Genomic DNA, 24241 nt, shown 5'->3' with positions numbered 1-24241 from the left:
ATGTTAGAACATGCGTTAAGACAGCAGGGAATAATTCCTTTGGTACTAGAGGGCAGCTGTAGAGAATAAAAACAGAAGACCAAGAAACCTGTCAAAAAAAAAGGGTGGCTTTGGAAGAGGGGAGGGGGGGAGAGGGGGGGAGAGAGAGAGAGAGAGAGAGAGAGAGAGAGAGAGAGAGAGAGAGAGAGTGGGTGTGTCAGCATTTGTGATGCCCCATGGTAACCACTACCCACTTTTTTGTTGCCACCAATGGGTATTATGGATGGCTATTTTTTCTTTCTATCCTTGCACAGCTAACAAAAGCTTTAGTATTGGCTATTGGCAAAGGACATTTTGTCATCCTGTACCACAGCAGAGGAGAGCCACGAATCTACTTGGAAATCTTGTTGGCCTTTATACATAATTCTGAATGATATTTTATAATCAAATATCTGTTGTAGGATTCTGTGAACTATAACTGCTTCAAATTGGCCAAGAAATGAAAGAAACAGCACTACTTGAAAACTGAAATAAAAATTTTATTAAGTAAATATCATACATTGTATAGATATGTGTTTCACATACTACACTGAGTTACTGGTAACACGCAAACAACAACATGTCATCACTCTCTCTGAATACTGCCATTAATATATCTTACAATCTAACAACAGTAATGAATCACAGTTTCAACTAAGACATAATGACTATTTGGTGCCATAGTACACACAGCAAAATGAATTTGCTCACACCAAGTATTCCCAACATCACACACACGCACACATTTTCATACTTTCCTTACTGTCTTGTACATCTGAAGCCATTGTCTCAAAAACACACACACACACACACACACACACACACAAATATATATATATATATATATATATATATATATATATATATATATATATATATATATATATATATGTACATACTTTACAGTTAACAGAACTGTTAAGTACAAGGTTTGACAATAGTATATTTACATACTAATGATACTGTATATGTGTCAGAAACAATTTGTAACAGAGATCTTTCCTTTTCTCACTTAAAATTTCAAAAAATAATGACAACAAGATTAAAGTTATATCTTAGTTACTTCTGGATAACTGTTTTTGCTAAAGAAGAGTTTTTACAATGAAAAATATAGTCTGAAATACAAATATTGGAAAAAAATACATCTCAGGTTAGACCTGCATTTTATAACCTTTCTAAAGCCATGAAAAATACTGGCATCTGAAAAAACTGTCATACATTTCACTATCACTATAATATCAATATTTTGGCTACAAAAATAAATATTCTGAATCTGAAAATGCTAAATAAATCATAATACAATCCTATAAACCAGTTTCACAAAAGCCACAGGACTTCTCAGTCGTGGTGTCAGAAATAAAAATGTTAAACTGGATGTTACTACTAAACTTTAGAGAATTCATGTGTTTCAGTAGCTGAATTCCATTACTGGCATGCATTGTTTCAATACTGGCAAGATTCAAAACATGTATCACATCGTTTTTACTAGCCTTGGTCATTTTTCACATCTTGCAGGGCAGAAATTGATATGCTTGGTGGGAAGGAAATGTTAGGAAAGTAAAACTGCCAATACAATTGTATGAAAACTAGAGCTGAACAGAATTTCAAATCCCAAATTCTCAAAATTATAATGGGGAATATATACATGCAAAACAATGATTTATTTTATGATAATTTGTGCGGCCTGTCCTCTTAGATGCTTAGAACTCACATATTCATTCATTTTCATCAATGTTTCTGGAATGTGGCTACATTTTGATGAGGAAGACAATTAGGTAAATACATTCAGTTTGGAAGATCGATGGATTTCTGTAACATTAGGATATGGAAGAGGAGGAACACTGCAGGTGAACTTCAAGGTTAAAGCTTGAGTGAATGGACATGGATTAATACTCCTAGCAAGTTGCTGTTTTGACACATAATTTACATTACAGACATAATCTATTTCCACCAGAAACAAGAAATAGAACAAATAATAAAAAACGCATTAGTGAGTCACTGAATAAACCAACTATCTGCTTCAGCAGACACTCAATTCCATTTTCAGTTTGAAATACACTTACTGTTGATTTTATACTGAAATAAATCAGTAAATAGGAAACATACATTATGCAAACACTACCAATATGAAATGCCCCGATTTTGTTGGGCAGACTGCAAATACCACATATCTCATCAGATTAGGTACTCTGAGATTCAGGGATTTGATACTAACATTTCAGCTGGAGCTAAAACTGAAAATCAAATAAATGAACTATTTTTCAGTGCTATTTAAACAATATTACATTATATTTAAACAATATTACATTAGCACAGCTAAGGTTACCTCGTGAGAACACCATTACTCTGTGGATTGACACCAACGACAAGGGGCTGTTGTTCCTTCGGTCTCAAATTGACTATGTTCAGTCCATCTGTTCCAGGATTAATTTTTAGGCTCTCTGAACTTGGATTCCGCTGTAGATTTGCACGGAGTGGTCTTATTGTTTTCAGTTTGGTTGTCCCACTAAAGGAAAAGTTTACACCCAGGCAGCTGTCAAGCGGATGAACTTGTGTGGAGGGAGATGTTGGAGTCACATTTCCACTGTCACCACTGTCATCAACAAGCTTCACAATCGGAGTTGTCAACTCATAGGAACTCTGAGACGGCCGAAGGGGCTTTGGTTTGGATGCCAGAGGGGATTCAGATTTCAATGTAGATGTGTCAGATAATGTTTTAATTGTCTCTGGAGCATTTTGTTGTCTCTCTGTCTTTACGATACCATTTGGCTGAGCCATCTTCTGCCCCATGTGACGGATGTCTGATGTTTGAGAATAAGCCTTTGTAGAGCCACTGGAGGTAGCAACAGCATTCGGTTTCTGCTGTTTATTATTATTGTGAGTATTGCTGAAAAGTGATGACACTCCACTGAGACGGGCAGAAAGATTTGGGGAACTAAGTGCAGACTTCAGGGGATAGGGAGCATGTCCACGATGCTGTGAACTCAGCTCGTCGGCAGCAGAACTCGACCTCTGAACTTCTGTGGCTGGTGTCTCAATGACACTTGGTGCTGGAGTTTTAAGTGCTTCAATCTTTGGTTTTTGTGTTGTAGACTTGCGTCTCTCTACAACTGCGACTTGCTGAATTAAGCGCCGTACCTCTCCTGGAATTTCTATATCCTTTCTTGTGTCTACCAGTTCTGAGATGAAATTTCCCATAGTTGTAATGCTCACTTCCAAGCTTCGAACTTGCGCTTCCAGCTTGTTGATGGTTTGTTGCTGCCTGTGGGTAGCACTTGTAGCAATCTAAACAAGAAATTTGATATAAAAGATTAGTATCTTTAATGAAACAAACTAGATGATTGTGGTACGAACAATGGAGAAGAGAAAATACATATTAAAACAAATGTATTAACATGTAATGCTTGAGGTTTGCTTCCTGTTCTTTGGGTAGGAATACATAAATATGTTTTATCAAACAATAGAAACTCCAAAAGTTCAAAAACGGAAAATCCAGGAGGGAATGCAACAATATTATGAAAAGAATCAATTTTTGACAAAATAAGGTAACTGGATAGATAAGAAAAAAACTACTTACTAAGTGGCAGCAGAACACAGATATGAAAGATTATAATTATGCGAGCTTTCAGAGCTTGTGCGAGTTGCATTTGTGTGTGTGTGTGTGTGTGTGTGTGTGTGTGTGTGTGTGTGTGTGTGTGTGTGTGTTTTTTATCCCGCGCACGGGGTCCCAGGTTCGATTCCCAGCGGGGCCAGGGATTCTCTCTGCCTCGAGATGACTGGGTATTGTGTGTCTTTCATCATCATTTCATCCTCATTCACTCGCAAGTCGTCATAGTGGCGTTAAAGAACTTGTGGAGCGGCGGCCAAACCGCCCTGCGAGAGGTCTCTTGGCCAACAATGCCTTACGCTCATTATTATTAACTCTGATGAACGCCCTGTTGGCTGAAAGCTCATTTTCTGACAATCTTTTGGTTGTGCCTGTCTGTGAATCACCATCTGTGCTATATGGTGAGCAACACCTATCCTTTTCATAATATTGTTACAATATAAGGAAAATATAGATTGCTGTTTACTGTGAAGATGACACATTAAATTGCACACAGTTGTTCCTGTATGTAATGTAATGTGTTATCTTTACCCCTAAGTAGCCATCTATCTTTTCCTTATGTTGTAAATATGTAACCTTTTAATTGTTCCCTTTATCTATTCTTTCTTTCCAAATTATTTAACCTGTCATCATATATGAATGTGTGTGCAGTACATTTGCAACAGTATTAATCCCTCTGTTTACATTCAAATTTATTTCTATTTTGTCATATAATTACCAAAACATACCTCATCTTTTGTAATACAGCTAGTACTGTTCTATAATGCATAAGTGGTTCTGATCAATCTATTACATGTAACTTCTCACAATTGTTTTGGAACATTTTGCAAAGAACTACATGAACTTAGTGGTTTCAAAAGCATAACTTTCTTGTTACTGTAGTGACTGCAACAAGCGATTGCACAGTTCAGCCAGCCACAGTACTATGACCTAGCCAAGTTATTAACCAACATCACAGGCTGAAAGGTGACACTGCCAGCACAGTTAGTCAAACTGCGAGCTTACAGCACTGGCCACTGAGCTGCGCTGCTAGCAGATGGACATGGTCCCCTACTGAACTACAAAACTGGACCCCAATAATAGAGGGTGCGAGTTTTGTGTGCAGTTTATATCAACAGTATTTTCATCCCACTGTGTGCCGAATTTAATGGAGCCCAACAGGATTACGGAGCAGAGGCTATAGATGTGTCCCAACTGCTGCAACTTCACTAGACCTGTGTATAACGCATACTCACACAGACACAGGATAGAACATGTGGATTTGTTACGTGTCAACCAATCAAATGTCAGCAGTTGCTGTTTGTGCGGTGGGATATGCTGTGGTTTCAGTGGTCACCCGATCGACAGACTGTGTAATGCATTATTGGTAGCCTGTTTGATAGGATATGTCAGTGAGTGCACTGGCCACCCAAGTGATGGAGTGTGTACAGTGTTATTCAGTAGTTGCTCCTCTGACATGCGATGTAAAGTGAAGTTGTCACATGTGTGACAGTGTTTTGTAATACTGTGACCATTTCTGTGACTAATTTCTTATACCAGCAGTGCTAACAATGTTTATTTTGTGAGCAATTGTTTCTTTTATGTGCCAGAACATGCTTGCTCTGCTTTCTATATAAATTATCCCAAATATACTGACACATTTATGAAGTACATAATTAAGCAATAAACCAGGAATTAAATATTTGATTACTGCATGAAAAAAGGTCATGCAATTTTAAGAAATGGAATTAAATGTGTCAAATAGTCCTAAATAGGATTCTTAGTAATAGTTAAGTCATAGACATGAACAATGAAAATGCCCAGAGCATTCGTCTAAGCAGGAAGAAACAGGTTTTCTTGGTAAAAGTGCTCTCAATATTTTTCTAGCGTAATATGATTCGTACTCATGCCTTGTGAAATTTTAATGTGCAGATCACAATCAAGCGAAAGTTTGCACTTTGAAATGCCTATAGCACCCTACTTCAGTGCAGGTTATGATATTCATGTCTTGTTTTCTGCGGTGGAATATCATCTTTTATGTTGGCGCTATTGGCTGGACTCGCAAAAAATTTTATTCTTAGCTTTAAAACCAACAGTTGGTATTTCAGACAAAGTTGTATTGTAAAGAATTCAATAGAACTCTTTGTTTGTACAATGAAGGAGCAGTAAGTAATCTGGTTTGTGCTCATATTATAATAGCATATAAGCTTATGATAGCTGCAAATGTATTTATACATTTACAAAATAAAACTTCACATATGAATGTAAACATTATAAATCAATCCTCCTAATTCTCCTAGCGCCTGTCCAGAGCTCAGAAATAGAAGAGAATATGGAAAGTATTAAGTGCATTGGAAGCACTAAGCAAATGCTGTGTGGTGAGCAGCGGACAATGCAGCAAATGAGGCAAAGCAGGCACATCTCTCACACTACAGCCAGGAGTCAGTATGGTTCAATTTGACATACTTTTCATTGGGCTTATGCTCATAACTAAATTAGCTTATCAGTCAAATATCAGGACGAGAAGAAACTGTCCCAGAAACATTCAAATGAATCTACAAGTACAAAAGAGGTTACTATTTTGGCAGGTCTGATGACAATTGAGGGACGTTGAGAAACGAGGTGAAAAATGAGATACTTGCCTCCAGTTGTTCTATTAAATTCCTATTTTCCGCCTCAAGTCTATGTACAGTTTCCATGTCTACACGAGGTGATGCCATCTCCTCCTTCAGTACATGGTACTCTACCTCATAATCATGAAGTTGTTTTGAAACATCACTTGTGAAAACCTGCAACAGTAATTTAGAATCACACATAAGCGACACTAGTGCCTCACAATCGATTTACAGTATTCCACTGAAAATGTCTGGACTACTTTCACTATAGCCTGAGGAAGTGTAGTAAATTTGTTGCTTATAACATGTTAACTCTCTGCTTAGGTCATATCTTTATTTCACTTTTCTACTTAATTGTAAAAGTTACTTTGTTTACTTTGCATCGCACTATTTTACCACATAAGTCTGGTGTAAAAATGCGTTTCGATTAAGTTGATGTTTGGTTTTAATCTGTGATATAATACTGTTTCTATAAAAAGTGTTTTATGTTTACGTAATATCAGCAATCAAACATACATTTTAATCTTATAAAACTGATTTATATAAATATTGAGACAACATAGCAAAGCAACATAATGTTACGCATAACCCATGATCACAATTTTTCTGAAATACCATTATACACAACAATGTTAGTGGTTGTCATCTCCATTCATGGTGTCCCAAAGTGAATTACATCTAAAAAGTTGGCAGTAGACAAAGAAGATAATCACAGGCGCTTCTTCCACTGTGATTAGAGTTTCTTTCTTTTTCAGCACCTATACCAATTTTAAGACTGTGGTGACTGCCAGTATACTGAGGTGGTGCAGAAAATATGTGCCACAATACAGATATGAACCTAATATGCTACATAAATTTGATATATGGAGATACTGATTCAGAAACTGCAAGAAATCTCACCTGCTTCATGATGCGATCAAGTGTAGCTTTGTCAATGGAAGGCACCTTTCCTTTTAGGTAGTCCATTATTTCTTCAAAATTGTCACAAGCTAATAGGCCTTCCCTGTGTTCATTTAAGAGAGCAACAGCAACTCGAACCACAACATCTGTGCTTTCGAAGAACAGCAAATCTGCAAAAAGAAACACTGTAAGTAGCAGCTGTCAGAATAAACAACCTTATCTTACGCATGGATCTCATGCACTGCTCTGCCCTTTTTGATTTTCTTTGTACTTATAACAGTTGGTCAATGCTCGGAGGTCAATTTCCCAAAATAGCGTAACTCGGGTCTCAAAAGAACCTTAAGAAACTGCCCTTGAAGATTAGGAGATTTTCCGGTGCTTTTAAGTATAAAACATATGCAGACTGTCAACAAATTCATTGGTAGCTCAGTGCGTAGTTTAACTGGACTGTAATCAGAATTTCAAATCTCACAAGTAGCATGCTTTTGTAAAATTCCATATTTATTAAGAAATGGAAATATTAATTAACAAATATGGAATCATAATAAAATCTTTTTTTTTTTATTGCTGTATATTAAAAGTTTGTACAAAAGCACAAAACATTAAATAGAAAAAGCAAATACTTTTTAATTGCTAGAAATTGAACCTAATTATTGATGTAAATAAATTTTTTTCACTTAATAAAAGGCCATTTCACATGTCAGTATAATTTTAATTTATTTTCAGATGACCAACAACTAAAATTAAAAAAGATGTTTCTATTAAAAACTATTGTTCCTAATTTGTTAATTAACATTTTTGTTTGTTAATAAATAATGAATAAAAAATCATACAATGCTAGTGAGATTTAGATTAGTGACCTTATGATTATAACCCAGTTACAATATTCACTGAGCTACCAACAAATTCGCTAACCTACAAATGTTTGATACTTAAAGCATTTAGAAATCTTTTGATCTTTGAAGGCCATTTTTTTTAGTTACTTTGAGAAATCAATTTTACTACTTTAGGAAACTGGTGTCCAGGTTCTGGATCTTCAAATCCTATATGAAGACATTCAGAGAGGACAGCTCTGTATGGTTCCCTTATTAATATAAACAGTATCTTGAATAACTGCCAATGGCCTTGCTGCAGTGGTAACACCAGTTCCCGTCAGATCACCGAAGTTAAGTGCTGTCGGGCTGGGCTAGCACTTGGATGGGTGACCATTCGGTCTGCCAAGCGCTGTTGGCAAGCGGGGTGCACTCAGCCCTTGTGAGGCAAACTGAGGAGCTACTGGATTGAGAAGTAGCGGCTCCGGTCTTGTAAACTGACACATGGCCGCGTGAGCAGTGTGTTGACCACATGCCCCTCCATATCCACATCCAGTGATGCCTGTGGGCTGAGGATGACATGGTGGCCAGTTGGTACTGTTGGGCCTTCCAATGCCTGACTGGACGGAGTTTACTTTAGTTTTAGTATCTTGAATACGATTAACTGGGACTTCACGTAAACTGAAGAGGAATTTGAAGACATTGCTTGAAAATGTCAGCTGTAGCCAGTCCCTAGTTGCTGGGATTAATGTTATTCCAAGAGTAACAGACTGGCAAAGCTGTGCTACAGCCTCAGGTAACAAACTACACCACACACTTGGGCACAAGAAAATGTGAGTCCAGTAGCAGTCTTCCATACCACCAGATCAGAGTAGTTACATGCCATAACTGACTATTCACAGATGACACAAATTTACAAATTTTAGATGAACCAATAAGATTGTATCTTGTTGGTGTTTAGTAAAAGCATAAGAAAGGTTCTCTTGGAAATTGCTAGAACAATGATTTGCTTCCAATAATGTCACACATTTAACTATGAAACAAAGACTGACAAGACTGAAGCTTCTTTGTTATAAGAAGAGCATCTGACTCATTAAAAATACAAATATTTAATCTTAAGGAATGTTAAGGAACATACCAACTCATGAACAGGGTGACTCAGAATCACTTGGGGAAAAAACTGTCATTGTGACACAAGTCTGAGCATTCTGTGCGCCACACTGCTCACAAACAGCATGGTGGTATTTTTTTTTTTTTAAAAAAAAAAGATTGACTAGAGTGTAAGAACTTATGAAACACAGGAAAACTATTTGGCTATGATGATGCCACTTGGTGGAGTGGTGATGTCAAATTTGGGAGGGGGGGGGGGGGAGGGAGAAGGATGAAAAATGACATTTGTAGTTTATGAGGCTCTAGTAAACAACAAACTGATAGAGTATTGAAGTTGGGCATGACGACCCACAATAACTTTGCAAGGATGTTGCCCTTTGATTCTGAACATTTACTGCACAAAAAGAGCAAGAAGCTTTTCAGAGCAGGAAAAGCATTATCAGCCAAAATGTTTTGGCACAAAACAGGTTAGTTTTAAATTATTATCTTATGCTTACAAAACTGTTTAATTTTTTTTTTGTGGTTTATTCTGAAAAGCATCCATCACAAATGTGCCACACTGAGTTACAGACAAGTACAACAAAAAGATTGTTAAATGTTGAGCTTTCAGCCAAAGCCTTCGTCAGAAAAGAAAACACACACACACATTCACACAAACAAGCACACCTCTTGCACATGATCACTATCTCTGGCTGCTCTGACCGGAATGCTATTGGCAGCAGCCAGAAATAGCCGTGATGAGGTGTGCACGAGATGTGCTTGCTTGTTTGAATGTGTGTGTGTGTGTGTGTGTGTGTGTGTGTGTGTGTGTGTGTGTTTGTTTTTTCTTTTCTGAAAAGGGCTGTGGCCAAAACTCAATATGTACAGTCTTTTCATTGTGTCTGTCTGCAACTGAACATGTCTTTACAGTGAGTAGCAGTCTATCATTTTCATAATATTGTTGATCTTTCAAACTGGACTTTCCACTGTTTGATTTCTTACTTTCATTGAGCAGAGCATGTATGGGACTATAATGTACAGAGTGTTCCACTTAGCTGTTTCGCCACTGAACACTGAAACTTTTTTTGCCACATGATAGTCTGCAAAGGGCTAAGTACGTTATTGTGTGGTTAACGTTTGTAATTTTTTACCTACAGAGATACTGAAACTAATGTAATGATGCACAATTTTTAAGTCCAGTTCAGAGTCCTCACAGGAAGGAGGACACGTCAGATATAATGCTTCTCATTGCTTGTAGTGACATTTTCTTCTTCCGTCCAGTACTGTGCCACCCTGGATCGCACTAGATTTGTGTGTGTGTGTAGACTGGCAAGCTAGTGGCTACCCATACCGAGCCTAAGCATCTCTGTGTCTGCCAGGAGGCAGTTTGCATTGAGAAGCTAACAAGCGACTCTGGAGTTGCTCAGAGCACCATTCATGCTAGCAAGCAATCGGCTCATTAGATGTCAGGTTGCCAGTGTGTACTCATCAATTTGTCCAACCAACATCATTTCTTTCATATGTAGGTCATTAACCACCTCTATTACGTTAAATAGCTGTCAGTAAGTCTAATTTACTCCAGCATTGACATTTAGGTAAAGAAAAGAAGAAATATAGTACTACTTGCAAATTGTAACTTGGCATCTTGCTTTGGGGGGGGGGAGGGGGGTTGCAGGGAAAGCAGGTATTATTTACTTCAGGAAGAGAGGGAGAGGTGGTGTGTGGCGGATAACAAGCTCTGCCTCCACATACTGTAAGTATGTAGCACAGCGCAGGCACCACAAACTTGTGTTTTGAGCTTTCACTAGATTCTAATAACTGGCTTTCTTTTCAAAACTGGAGCAGAAGGTAACCCCTGTGACGGGCCACCCACCACACCACTCATTTCCGAAAAAAAAACACAATGAAAATAGTGCAACAAAAGACAGACCTTGACAGCACAGCTTAGCGACAAAGCAGACAACAATTCAGTCAACATCAGATAATGGTATGCTGCACAGTTGGCAACAAACATCTGTAAATCTTTACAGCACAAAGTCTCCCATCTGCTACTGATCAGATCTGGGGAGTCCCCTTGCCAAGTTCCCACATAGTGTGTAGCATCAGTTATTGAATACGTAAATTTGCTCTTTCATCTCATGCTTACAGATATTAAATCTGTATGCTGTGCCATGTATACAACCTGAATCTTTGGCTTGGCTCCTAGCAATTCACCTTCTCAGATAGAGAACAAATGGAGTATTTAATCTTATCTCACCCTGTTCACACCTCTATCCAACCAGTAAGGCTGAAATGTCATCAGTCAGCTAATGACTTTAAAACCATTGGGATACAATGCTAATAACAATCCTTTTCGATATCACCACCTTTCCATCCTCATCCCCAGTCCCATGCCTAAGGATGCTAGCCATATATTACTACCAGAGTTTTTGCAGGAAGTATGTGTATCAAGTTTTGTTAAACTTGTTTCACACATTCCACACTTATACCTGACGTGTAACATACTTCCTACATCGACACTTACCAACCCCTAAGAATGAAATTGTGTTGCAACTGCCACCATTCAGCTTAGTGACACCAAAAACTATGGTTTCTACATTAATATTAGTTGTTTTCAATTATTTATACTTGTCACGACCCCCTGCCCCCCACCCTTCCTCCTACCCACTCCTAGCAGTGCTATGGATGTCCCAGCCCCCTTCCATCACGCTAATATTTTTTTCCCCTAAATATTAAGTCATATTAATTCCAAGTTGGTGGAAATTCCTCCATGTGTTCTAGAATTACACCTACATGCCAACCTGTTTCCTCCCCTATGCTTCCCCCTAACCCTAAGAAAGCTAAGGGATGTCCTAACCCCATAGCATTTTTTTTTTTTTTTCTCAGATAATCAGTCATACACCTAGCAAGTCTGGTTGACTGTTAAAAGGACTTTTTCTGAAAGCTTAAATATTTTGGCAGTCTTTTTCATTGTGCCTGTCTGTGACTCAAAATCTGCTCTATGTGGTGAGCATAAATCTATCGCCTTTCCACATCACTTTACCATTTTTGTATACATAGACCTCTCCTGGCGAGATTATGGCCATCAGGCCTTCCTCTTACATCTAATCAGCCTTGTTACTATTTTTTATAAAGGCAGTCAGACATATTTCATTTCTGAAGTTACTTGCTTACCAAAGATTCTGACCACAAAGCCCAGAGGAAACTGCGAAGCAAACAACGTTAGGACCCACGGCGCTGCATAGAGTGTTGGTGCTATATCGTGTGTGTCAAAATGTGCATACAGATCAGGTAATGTGTCACGCAGAAGGCGTGATATCTGATAGAGTTGCACTTGCAGAGCACCCATGTCGGGAACATACTGGCGACGCATGCCACGCTGGAGCATCAAGTGTCGCAACATCAAGAAAGCACACTCTTCTGACATCTGCAACAGAGGAAAAGACAAATGTATTTGCTATTGATATTCTTAAGGCAACAGTTATGAAAAGAAACAAAATCACACTGTATAAAAATAATTAGAGTTTAGATGGAAGTTTCCACTTTGCACCAGTTCTACAATTGTTTGTGCTGTTTGCCATAATGGAATTCATTGTATGACTGCCTTTAACCTGTTTAGCATGGTGCATTACTGTAAAGTAAGTACTTACTCTGAAGAATGTAATCTTACTGTTTCAGTAATATTAAATGTGAAGAAATGACACAACAGAAAATAAAAATTTTCCATCTTACAGAGAGCAGGACACTGAGAACTTAAGTCCTGTTCAGTCATCACACTTTCTGTGGAAATCTGTAGTGACCCAATTCATTTGTAATGTTGGAGAGAGCTTACTCTTAATTTCTCATAATTATGTATTTATTTGGAGGGAATACCTCCAAAATCTTGGTACCAGGGCTGCCTTGTATTTTACCATTTTAAGCAAAAGGCACAAACAAATTTCCAAAAATACATCAGAAAATTTTAGCTTTGCTTTGCAAAGCAATAACTGATCTTTTACTGCTTCAGTGACTTCCAGTGTGCTTAGTCAAGTGTACTTTCTATTACAACCAAAGCCAAAAATTGTAATTTTCTGCTTCCATTCTAGGGATATATATGCACAGTACTTTGAAACACATCTGTAACTCTTTTGGAGCCATATACGGAATTGACACTGACTCTCCTCCTGCTCCTCTTCATCTTTGTTCTTGTCAACTGGAATAGCCAAAACTTCAATGCCAGTACACACAACGCAGACCATCAAAATGTACATATGTTACATTTTCTCCTAAGCCAGGATGATGGACCCAGCTATCATGAAAACCCAAGAGCATTTCTCTGCACTCCTGTTTTGCAGTTGATTCTTTGGTTGCTTGACGATTCTGCATTTCCTGAAATAGTTCAAAGTAGTTGTTTGGGTAACATTTTTATATGCTTTATCAACCCATGGTTATCACTGCCAAAATTTTTATGCAGAGCCTCTGACACTCTTCAATGCTGTTTATCACCAAAATTCTTTGTGGTGTAAAATTTCAAAATTATGAGTTATTTCCTGGTCAAGCAACTGTGATTTCAAAGTAATGAAATTTCAGATTCTCCAGAGGTGGTCAGTTGTTATGAACTGTGCACCTGTCCCGAAAAAGCAGGATTTCTCGCTTTTACTTTTCATGTCTTTGTCCAGACTCAACAGCCACTAATCCACACTGTTCTGTTACTATCCACATCTTTCTGCCAGAGCGCTAAGACCCAGAAAGTGATCCTTGAAAGCTTTAGTGTTAGCAGCTTTCATTATCAAAAGGGCTTTTGTTTCTGAGATTCTTCCTTGTTGATCGAAAGCAATGGCATAACTGTTTCTTTGCTGTTTTGCACGAGGTAGCTTTATAATTTCACTCTTTCTGTTATTGCCACAAATCTGACATACAGAAAGAGTGTTATTAATGTTAAATAACAAAGTGAAACATTAAAAGAAACACATTGGTGCAGCAAGATGTGTTATATTGCCATATACAAATGATATACCTTATTACTGGTAGGAAACATCAATTGAAACCTTTCCTTTTCAGACACAGCAGATGCTGAGTTTTTAAAACTGATCATGTTCACCAAAAGTGCTCCAGTTCATTTTTCCTCACTGTTTGTTTCTTTTCCTGTCAAACCAGTCATTATCTTCAGCTGCCTGAAGACAAAAATTCACAGCTTCCACGACTTCAATGTTGATTTGTACAATTCACTGTTTGAAGTTTTGATTATATAATATTTTAGTCTTATTATGGTTTATTTTCTGGCCTACTTTCAAACTTCCTTGACTAAGTTCTTCCATGAGCTGCCATAAATGCAGACTGTATAATGTCATCGTCAAAATGAAGATGGTGCAGGCTGTGTTCCATTAACATGTGATTCTTCCTTTCTGCTTGCCAATACTTATCTTCAGGGGCCGAAATGTTTGGTACTGCTGGCAAGATACAAATAAAAGTAGAAGCGTTGACATAATCCTAGCTTTCAGAACTGTTAGTTTCTTCCTCATGAAGGAGGGATGGATAGGTTGGAAAGATTAAAAAGGAAGGGCAGGTCACTGAGATACTAGAAGGGCAGGGGGTCCTTTTCACCTCTGCCTTTATCTTGTCCTCTCACTAAAGCAGGATTCCTGGGGTCTCAGTGACCTACCCTTCTTTTTTAATCTTCTGAGCCTATCCCTCCCTCCTCCTCAAGGAAGGAATTAACAGTTCCAAAAGCTAAGACTGTATCATCACTGCCTCCTGGCAGTACTAAACATTTCATCTCCAGAAGGTAAGTAAAGACAGAGTTCTCTCTTACTGTTTTCTTGACTAAATTTTCCTTGGCTATAATTCCTCCTTTTTCCTGTTTAGGGCACTGAAGATTTGCTGTAGGTCTGCTGAGATTACTTTTAGTGATACTGAATGTCGTTGTCTGGCCGCTCTTTCAATTAAGAATCTCCCATTATCCAGATGACTTGTAATGGAAGCTGCAGTGTTAACTCGTATATTCTTCAGTCAACTAATGGAGGTTGAATCAATGTCATGTATCTCAAGAGCTATCATGAGAGATTTTGTTGAAATTGGGTCAAATTCTTTCTCAGACTCAGTGAATTCCCATCAAAGTGGTAATTCATACTCCTTACTTAGAACTGAAATTTCATTCACCAGTTGCAAATGATCCACTGTGTTATATCCACTTATAAAGCCAACTGTTTACTTTGAATATAATAGAGGGAAACATTCCATGTGGGAAAAACATATCTAAAAACTAAGATGATGTAACTTACCAAACGAAAGCGGTGGTACGTTGATAGAGAGAATAACAAACACACACACACAAAATTCAAGCTTTCGCAACCCACGGTTGCTTCATCAGGAAAGAGGGAAGGAGAGGGGAAGGAGAGGGAAAGGCGAAAGGATGTGGGTCTTAAGGGAGAGGGAAGGAGTCATTCCAATCCCGGGAGCAGAAAGACTTACCTTAGGGGGGAAAAGGGACAGGTATACACTCGCGCACACAAACATATCCATCCGCACACATACAGACACAAGCAACATATGTAAAGGTAAAGAGTTTGGCCTCTGTACTTCCGTCTCGACTGACATCTCTGCCCAAACTCTTTGCCTTTACAAATATCAGCTTGTGTGTGTGTGTGTGTGTGTGTGTGTGTGTGTGTGTGTGTGTGTGTGCGTGCGTGTGTGCGTGCGTGCGTGCATGCATGCATGCATGCATGCATGAGCGCGCGCGAGCGAGCGAGTGTATAGCTGTCCTTTTTTTCCCCCTAAGGTAAGTCTTTCCGCTCCCGGGATTGGAATGACTCCTTACCCTCTCCCTTAAAACCCACATCCTTTTGTCTTTCCCTCTCCTTCACTCTTTCCTGATGAAGCAACCGTGGGTTGCGAAAGCTTGAATTTGTGTGTGTGTGTGTGTGTGTGTGTGTGTGTGTGTGTGTGTGTGTGTTATTGTCTCTGTCAATGTACCAACACTTTCGTTTGAAATTGTCACAAGACCTTCTGGAAAAGAAAAAATTGCAAGTTTCTTTTGCAGCATTTTTTCCTCCAGATTTAAATATTTCTACTGACTTACCATCGTCCCCTGACAGCTTTACTTTCTTCATAATTTGAAGGGCTTTATGCACATTAGAGGCTAGCATTGCTTCCAATATTTCATGCTGATTATTATTGCTCTGTGACCCACATTACTATCTTAAACCATAAAAACATTAAACAAACATTGGAAATGTGATTAATTTTAAGTGCTGTTTACTATGCCATCTTATGCAATGACAGATGACAGCTACCTAACATAAGCTCTGCTTTGATTTCTTCATACGCCTGTTGTTGGCAATTATTTCTATTACCAAATTTTTGTTTTGTTTTCTTACATCCTTTTAAAAAGATTTACAAATAGTTTTGTTAACTTTACCATTTTTCCATTATTAATTGCCTGAAACTCTCATCCTCTCTCTTTAGTAGTTTTTTGTTCCATTATCTTATTTTCATTTTCTTATCTTTTAATTTCTTCACCAATACAACACCTTTACCTGCATGTCTATGTACCTTTGTTAAGTAATTGCATCTTCTGTTTATCTTCTTGCCAAGAAGCTGACTTGTCTCTCATGTCATCAGTTAAGCCTCCTCATTCTTAAATATTTTCCAATTATATAAATTTCTTATTATGAGTCTGATGAATTACTGAGCTAAGTATTTCATTAACTAACTACTGAACAAACATTATGGAATGGCTTTAAGTGCTATAAAAGCAAATGCATCTTACACACAAATTTTTATATGAGATACTCACATGCAATAGGAGAACACCAGCTACGAAGCTAAGGCCTTGACAGTAGCCAACTTCTGGATCAAGGAGAGAATAGGCCTTCAATAGGTTAAAGAGTGACAACTGTCCAGGTCCTAGAGGCCGTGAGAAGAATGGATGACTAGGAAACGTTCGTCCTGAAATGTAATTAGTTCTCTATGTGAATGCAAAGATAAATGATAAATAATAACAAACTTTTGCTATTTATGGACGATAAAACTGCATACTAGTCTGAAAATTTTCATGACTTCTTTATTCTATGTTTCCTCTTTTTTAAAATCTCATTGCTTCCATAACTTCAATGAGATAATTTCAGATTCTCACCATGATCTGAACTTTACACTAAGTTTACAATTACACTAAGTTTACAATTACACTAAGTTTACAGTTGTTATTAAAGCCCAAAATTAAATTACAATGACATAAAGATACCAAAGACTATTGCTTATCAAAAGACTTATAAGTATACATGAAAGGTGACAGGTGCTACATTCTGCACCTATACCTCTTCTTTGCAGATCATTGTCATGTATGCAACAAATCTTTAAATGTGTTTGAATTCCTAAGGGACCAAACTGCTAGGTCATCGGTCCCTAGACTTACACACTACTTAAACTAATTTATGCTAAGAACAATACACTCACCCATGCCCAAGGGAGGACTCAAACCTCCGACGATTGCAGACCGAGTGCCGCCACACGCCAGGTATAGTCTAGAGAGACTCCCTAGCATTCGACCAAGTTGTACAGCCAACTTTGCTAGCGATGGTTCACTGTCTACATACGCTCTCATTTACCGAGACGACAGTTTAGCATAGCCTTCAGCTACGTCATTTGCTATGACCTAGCAAGGCGCCATATTCAGTTACTACGAATGTATTCTGAACAGATAATATTGTGAATTATGTACCGTCAAGAGCGACGTTCATCATTAATGGATTAAAGTTAAGTATCAAACTAATTACGTCTGCTTTCTGAATTCTAATTCCTTGTCATGTTCCAGATTTCATGTCAGTACAATCCTTCCCTCCTCATGCCAGCCTGCGTGAGCTAAATCGCGTGCATTCTGGCCTCCACTAGTAACACGTTGTTGGTTCTTCTCTTGCTGCAAGCTGTTGCTAGTGTAATTTTATCCTGATAGGATCAACGAGTTTGTTACATAAGGCACTGACATAAGATCACAAGTTCTGTTCTGAAAACTAGTTGTCTGAATGTTCCAGTCGACTAAAATATATAACAGAAAGAAACTTCCACATGGGAAAAATATATTAAAAACAAAGATTCCAAGACTTACCAAGCGGGAAAGCGCCGGCAGACAGGCACATGAACAAAACGCACAAAAAAAAATATGTCTGCTTGTGTCTGTGTATGTGCGGATGGATATGTGTGTGTGTGTGTGCGCGCGAGTGTACACCTGTCCTTTTTTTTTCCCCTAAGGGAAGTCTTTCCGCTCCCGGGATTGGAATGACTCCTTACCCTCTCCCTTAAAACCCACATCCTTTCATTTTTCCCTCTCCTTCCCTCTTTCCTGACGAAGCAACTGCCAGTTGCGAAAGCTCGTAATTCTGTGCGTGTGTTTGTGTGTTTTGTTCATGTGCCTGTCTGCCGGCGCTTTCCCGCTTGGTAAGTCTTGGAATCTTTGTTTTTAATATATATATATATATATATTAAAAATAAAGATTCCAAGACTTACCAAGCGGGAAAGCGCCGGCAGACAGGCACATGAACAAAACACATACACACACACACAGAATTACAAGCTTTCGCAACTGGCAGTTGCTTCGTCAGGAAGGAAGGAAGGAGAGGGAAAAATGAAAGGGTGTGGGTTTTAAGGGAGAGGGTAAGGAGTCATTCCAATCCCGGGAGCGGAAAGACTTCCCTTAGGGGAAAAAAAGGACAGGTGTACACTCGCACACACGCACACACACACACACATATCCATCCGCACATACATAGACACAAGCAGACATATTTAAAGGCAAAGAGTTAAGGGCAGAGATGTCGGTCGAGGCGGAAGTACAGAGGCAAAGAAGTTGTTGAAAGACAGGTGAGGTATGAGCGGCGGCAACTTGAAATTAGCGGAGGTTGAGGCCTGGCGGATATCGAGAAGAGAGGATATACTGAAGGGCGAGTTCCCATCTCCGGAGTTCGGATAGGTTGGTGTTGGTGGGAAGTATCCAGATAACTCGGACGGTGTAACACTGTGCCAAGATGTGCTGGCCGTGCATCAAGGCATGTTTAGCCACAGGGTGATCCTCATTACCAACAAACACTGTCTGCCTGTGTCCATTCATGCGAATGGACAGTTTGTTGCTGGTCATTCCCACATAGAAAGCATCACAGTGCAGGCAGGTCAGTTGGTAAATCACGTGGGTGCTTTCACATGTGGCTCTCCCTTTGATTGTGTACACCTTCCGGGTTACAGGACTGGAGTAGGTGGTGTTGGGAGGGTGCATAGGACAGGTTTTACACCGGGGGCGGTTGCAAGGGTAGGAGCCAGAGGGTAGGGGAGGTGGTTTGGGGATTTCATAGGGATGAACCAAGAGGTTACGAAGGTTAGGTGGACGGCGGAAAGACACTCTTGGTGGAGTGGGGAGGATTTCATGAAGGATGGATCTCATTTCGGGGCAGGATTTTAGGAAGTCGTATCCCTGCTGGAGAGCCACATTCAAGGTCTGATCTAGTCCTGGGAAGTATTCTGTTACAAGTGGGGCACTTTTGGGGTTCTTCTGTGAGAGGTTCTGGGTTTGAGGGGATGAGGAAGTGGCTCTGGTTATCTGCTTCTGTACCAGGTTGGGAGGGTAGTTGCGGGATGCGAAAGCTGTTTTCAGGTTGTTGGTGTAATGGTCGAGGGATTCAGGACTGGAGCAGATTCGTTTGCCACGAAGGCCTAGGCTGTAGGGAAGGGACCGTTTGATATGGAATGGGTGGCAGCTGTCATAATGGAGGTACTGTTGCTTGTTGGTGGGTTTGATGTGGACGGATGTGTGCAGCTGGCCATTGGACAGATGGAGGTCAACATCTAGGAAAGTGGCATGGGATTTGGAGTAGGACCAGGTGAATCTGATGGAACCAAAGGAGTTGAGGTTGGAGAGGAAATTCTGGAGTTGTTCTTCACTGTGAGTCCAGATCATGAAGATGTCATCAATAAATCTGTACCAAACTTTGGGTTGGCAGGCTTGGGTAACCAAGAAAGCTTCCTCTAAGCGACCCATAAATAGGTTGGCATACGAGGGGGCCATCCTGGTACCCATGGCTGTTCCCTTTAATTGTTGGTATGTCTGGCCTTCAAAAGTGAAGAAGTTGTGGGTCAGGATGAAGCTGGCTAAGGTGACGAGGAAAGAGGTTTTAGGTAGGGTGGCAGGTGATTGGCGTGAAAGGAAGTGCTCCATTGCAGCGAGGCCCTGGGCGTGCGGGATATTTGTGTATAGGGAAGTGGCATCAATGGTTACCAGGATGGTTTCTGGGGGTAACAGACTGGGTACGGATTCCAGGCGTTCGAGAAAGTGGTTGGTGTCTTTGATGAAGGATGGGAGACTGCATGTAATGGGTTGAAGGTGTTGATCTACGTAGGCAGAGATGCGTTCTGTGGGGGCTTGGTAACCAGCTACAATGGGGCGGCCAGGATGTTTGGGTTTGTGAATTTTAGGAAGTAGGTAGAAGGTAGGAGTGCGAGGTGACGGTGGGGTGAGGAGTTTGATGGAGTCAGGTGAAAGGTTTTGTAGGGGGCCTAAGGTTCTGAGGATTCCTTGAAGCTCCGCCTGGACATCAGGAATGGGATTACTTCGGCAAACTTTGTATGTAGAGTTGTCTGAAAGCTGACGCAGTCCCTCAGCCACATACTCCCGACGATCAAGTACCACAGTCGTGGAACCCTTGTCAGCCGGAAGAATGATGATGGATCGGTCAGCTTTCAGATCACGGATAGCCTGGGATTCGGCTGTGGTGATGTTGGGAGTAGGATTAAGGTTTTTCAAGAAAGATTGAGAGGCAAGGCTGGAAGTGAGAAATTCCTGGAAGGTTTGGAGAGGGTGATTTTGAGGAAGAGGAGGTGGGTCCCGCTGTGATGGAGGACGGAACTGTTGCAGGCAGGGTTCAATTTGGATAGTGTCTTGGGGAGTTGGATCATTAGGAGTGGGATCAGGATTGTTTTTCTTCGTGGCAAAGTGATATTTCCAGCAGAGACTACGAGTGTAGGACAGTAAATCCTTGACAAGGGCAGTTTGGTTGAACCTGGGAGTGGGGCTGAAGGTGAGGCCTTTGGATAGGACAGAGGTTTCGGATTGGGAGAGGGGTTTGGAGGAAAGGTTAACTACTGAATTGGGGTGTTGTGGTTCCAGATTGTGTTGACTAGAATTTTGAGGTGTTGGGGGGAGTGGAGCTGGAAGTGGGAGATTGAGTAGATGCACGGCCAGCACATCTTGGCACAGTGTTACACCGTCCGAGTTATCTGGATACTTCCCACCAACACCAACCTATCCGAACTCCGGAGATGGGAACTCGCCCTTCAGTATATCCTCTCTTCTCGATATCCGCCAGGCCTCAACCTCCGCTAATTTTAAGTTGCCGCCGCTCATACCTCACCTGTCTTTCAACAACTTCTTTGCCTCTGTACTTCCGCCTCGACTGACATCTCTGCCCTTAACTCTTTGCCTTTAAATATGTCTGCTTGTGTCTATGTATGTGCGGATGGATATGTGTGTGTGTGTGCGTGTGTGCGAGTGTACACCTGTCCTTTTTTTCCCCTAAGGGAAGTCTTTCCGCTCCCGGGATTGGAATGACTCCTTACCCTCTCCCTTAAAACCCACACCCTTTCATTTTTCCCTCTCCTTCCTTCCTTCCTGACGAAGCAACTGCCAGTTGCGAAAGCTTGTAATTCTGTGTGTGTGTGTATGTGTTTTGTTCATGTGCCTGTCTGCCGGCGCTTTCCCGCTTGGTAAGTCTTGGAATCTTTATTTTTAATATATTTTTCCCATGTGGAAGTTTCTTTCTGTTTTATTTACACCGTCATTAATTTGAACCCAACAATTACGTTTGTTATTGTCTCTGTTGCATTTCGAAATCTTCTCTATCGTCTTACTTTCTCTTTTCGTTTGTACAAGAAGTTCCACTTTGTATTCATCTTCCATTTTTCCGTAATCTACCATACATTTTATCCTGCCTAATTATACTCAATAATACGTAATTTACTTCCAAACCGTAACCTAAAATTTTCAACGCTTTCAACATAACCGCTGCTATAAAATCCATTGTTCCAAGTGTACAAACATTTCGTGTAAACTCGTGAATACTATTTCACAGCTTCAGTTCCTTTCACCCATTACACAACCATCTCAGTTTTTTTTTTCCCAACAACTTTCGTTTTATTTCCATTCCCGTTTTTCCCACAAAACCGATCATTTTCTAGCAGCTTCCCACAGGTTTACACGTTATTATTTCTTCATCAAACAATTGTTAGCCTCATTATCATAACCTGCCAGTACATAACCAGTCCTTTGAATACATTTACACACATATTCTTCGAGATTTTATTCAAAAATTTTTTTTCGAATTTTATTTTTTCGCAAATCATTTTTTCGAAACTTTTTTCGAAAAATTTTTTTGTCGAAATTTTCTTGAATTTCTCGAAATTTTCTTGAATTTCCCCACCCTTTAACGTGATCTGGAGACAACATAACTACCCAACCTTTGCACCCATTGTTGTTCACCAACCTAAGTTCAGCACATGATCAACATAGCTCATCTCAAACCAACACTTTTTCGACTTTTTTCACACCTTTATCTCTCCCTATATAAATCTCTCTTTACTTTCACTTTAACCTCATATTACCCTTTCCACCTACCAATACCATGTCAACCTCACAACATCCCTACAACGACCCCATTAAATTTTATTTACATTCCCTCCGCAAACATGCCTTCACCCTAGCCAGATTACGCTCCCATATTTTATTTACTCAGGCTTGTCTGACATTTGGCATTACTCCCAAAGGCCTCACACTTAAAGTTCCCATCTCTGGCTGCAATCCTTCTTTCCATCAGTCCTTATACCAGTTCCAAACAGCACAATCCATAGCCCTCACCCGCCTAATCCTTCACCTATACATCGACTCGGCCAATGAACACACCCGTCAACTCCTATCCCAAATCAAAGTCCTCAATCTTTCCTCTCCCGCATCCACACCGGCTGTACATAGCATCCTCCTACAGGCCAACCGCAAATTAGAACAACATGCCACCCTCCACCTCAAAAAACTATCCAATCTCCTGGTTTCCCACCTCCGGAAAGGCAACTCACTCACCCTCCACAACCTTTCCAACAAACCTCAACCTCCTCTCATTGCACACAGACCCAGTCTCTCCCATCTACTCAATCTCCCACTTCCAGCTCCACTCCCCCCAACACCTCAAAATTCTAGTCAACACAATCTGGAACCACAACACCCCAATTCAGTAGTTAACCTTTCCTCCAAACCCCTCTCCCAATCCGAAACCTCTGTCCTATCCAAAGGCCTCACCTTCAGCCCCACTCCCAGGTTCAACCAAACTGCCCTTGTCAAGGATTTACTGTCCTACACTCGTAGTCTCTGCTGGAAATATCACTTTGCCACGAAGAAAAACAATCCTGATCCCACTCCTAATGATCCAACTCCCCAAGACACTATCCAAATTGAACCCTGCCTGCAACAGTTCCGTCCTCCATCACAGCGGGACCCACCTCCTCTTCCTCAAAATCACCCTCTCCAAACCTTCCAGGAATTTCTCACTTCCAGCCTTGCCTCTCAATCTTTCTTGAAAAACCTTAATCCTACTCCCAACATCACCACAGCCGAATCCCAGGCTATCCGTGATCTGAAAGCTGACCGATCCATCATCATTCTTCCGGCTGACAAGGGTTCCACGACTGTGGTACTTGATCGTCGGGAGTATGTGGCTGAGGGACTGCGTCAGCTTTCAGACAACTCTACATACAAAGTTTGCCGAAGTAATCCCATTCCTGATGTCCAGGCGGAGCTTCAAGGAATCCTCAGAACCTTAGGCCCCCTACAAAACCTTTCACCTGACTCCATCAAACTCCTCACCCCACCGTCACCTCGCACTCCTACCTTCTACCTACTTCCTAAAATTCACAAACCCAAACATCCTGGCCGCCCCATTGTAGCTGGTTACCAAGCCCCCACAGAACGCATCTCTGCCTACGTAGATCAACACCTTCAACCCATTACATGCAGTCTCCCATCCTTCATCAAAGACACCAACCACTTTCTCGAACGCCTGGAATCCGTACCCAGTCTGTTACCCCCAGAAACCATCCTGGTAACCATTGATGCCACTTCCCTATACACAAATATCCCGCACGCCCAGGGCCTCGCTGCAATGGAGCACTTCCTTTCACGCCAATCACCTGCCACCCTACCTAAAACCTCTTTCCT

General features: G+C 40.3%; 1 protein-coding gene and 1 pseudogene across 7 annotated transcripts in view; one reads left to right on the top strand and one right to left on the bottom strand.

Moving 5' to 3' along the window:
- Nucleotides 1-497: 497 nt before the first annotated feature.
- Nucleotides 498-24241, bottom strand: part of LOC126284569 (TBC1 domain family member 4) — a 777557-nt gene continuing 753813 nt past the window's right edge. For all 7 annotated transcript variants that reach the window (XM_049983582.1, XM_049983583.1, XM_049983584.1 and 4 more), the window contains 6 exons: nucleotides 16795-16946; nucleotides 12195-12447; nucleotides 7120-7289; nucleotides 6247-6393; nucleotides 2345-3303; nucleotides 498-2252 (listed from right to left, as the gene is read on the bottom strand). In XM_049983582.1, coding sequence (XP_049839539.1) covers nucleotides 2237-2252; nucleotides 2345-3303; nucleotides 6247-6393; nucleotides 7120-7289; nucleotides 12195-12447; nucleotides 16795-16946 — 1697 coding nt within the window. In that variant the 3' untranslated portion in view covers nucleotides 498-2236. The remainder of the gene's footprint in view (nucleotides 2253-2344; nucleotides 3304-6246; nucleotides 6394-7119; nucleotides 7290-12194; nucleotides 12448-16794; nucleotides 16947-24241) is intronic.
- On the top strand, nucleotides 8235-8352 carry LOC126285522 (5S ribosomal RNA; annotated as a pseudogene).

This window comes from Schistocerca gregaria, chromosome 8 (assembly GCF_023897955.1).
Source record: "Schistocerca gregaria isolate iqSchGreg1 chromosome 8, iqSchGreg1.2, whole genome shotgun sequence".
In the NCBI taxonomy this organism is placed as follows: domain Eukaryota; kingdom Metazoa; phylum Arthropoda; class Insecta; order Orthoptera; family Acrididae; genus Schistocerca; species Schistocerca gregaria.
Note: the sequence above shows the minus strand (reverse complement) of the source record. Positions and strands in the feature narration are given on the sequence as shown.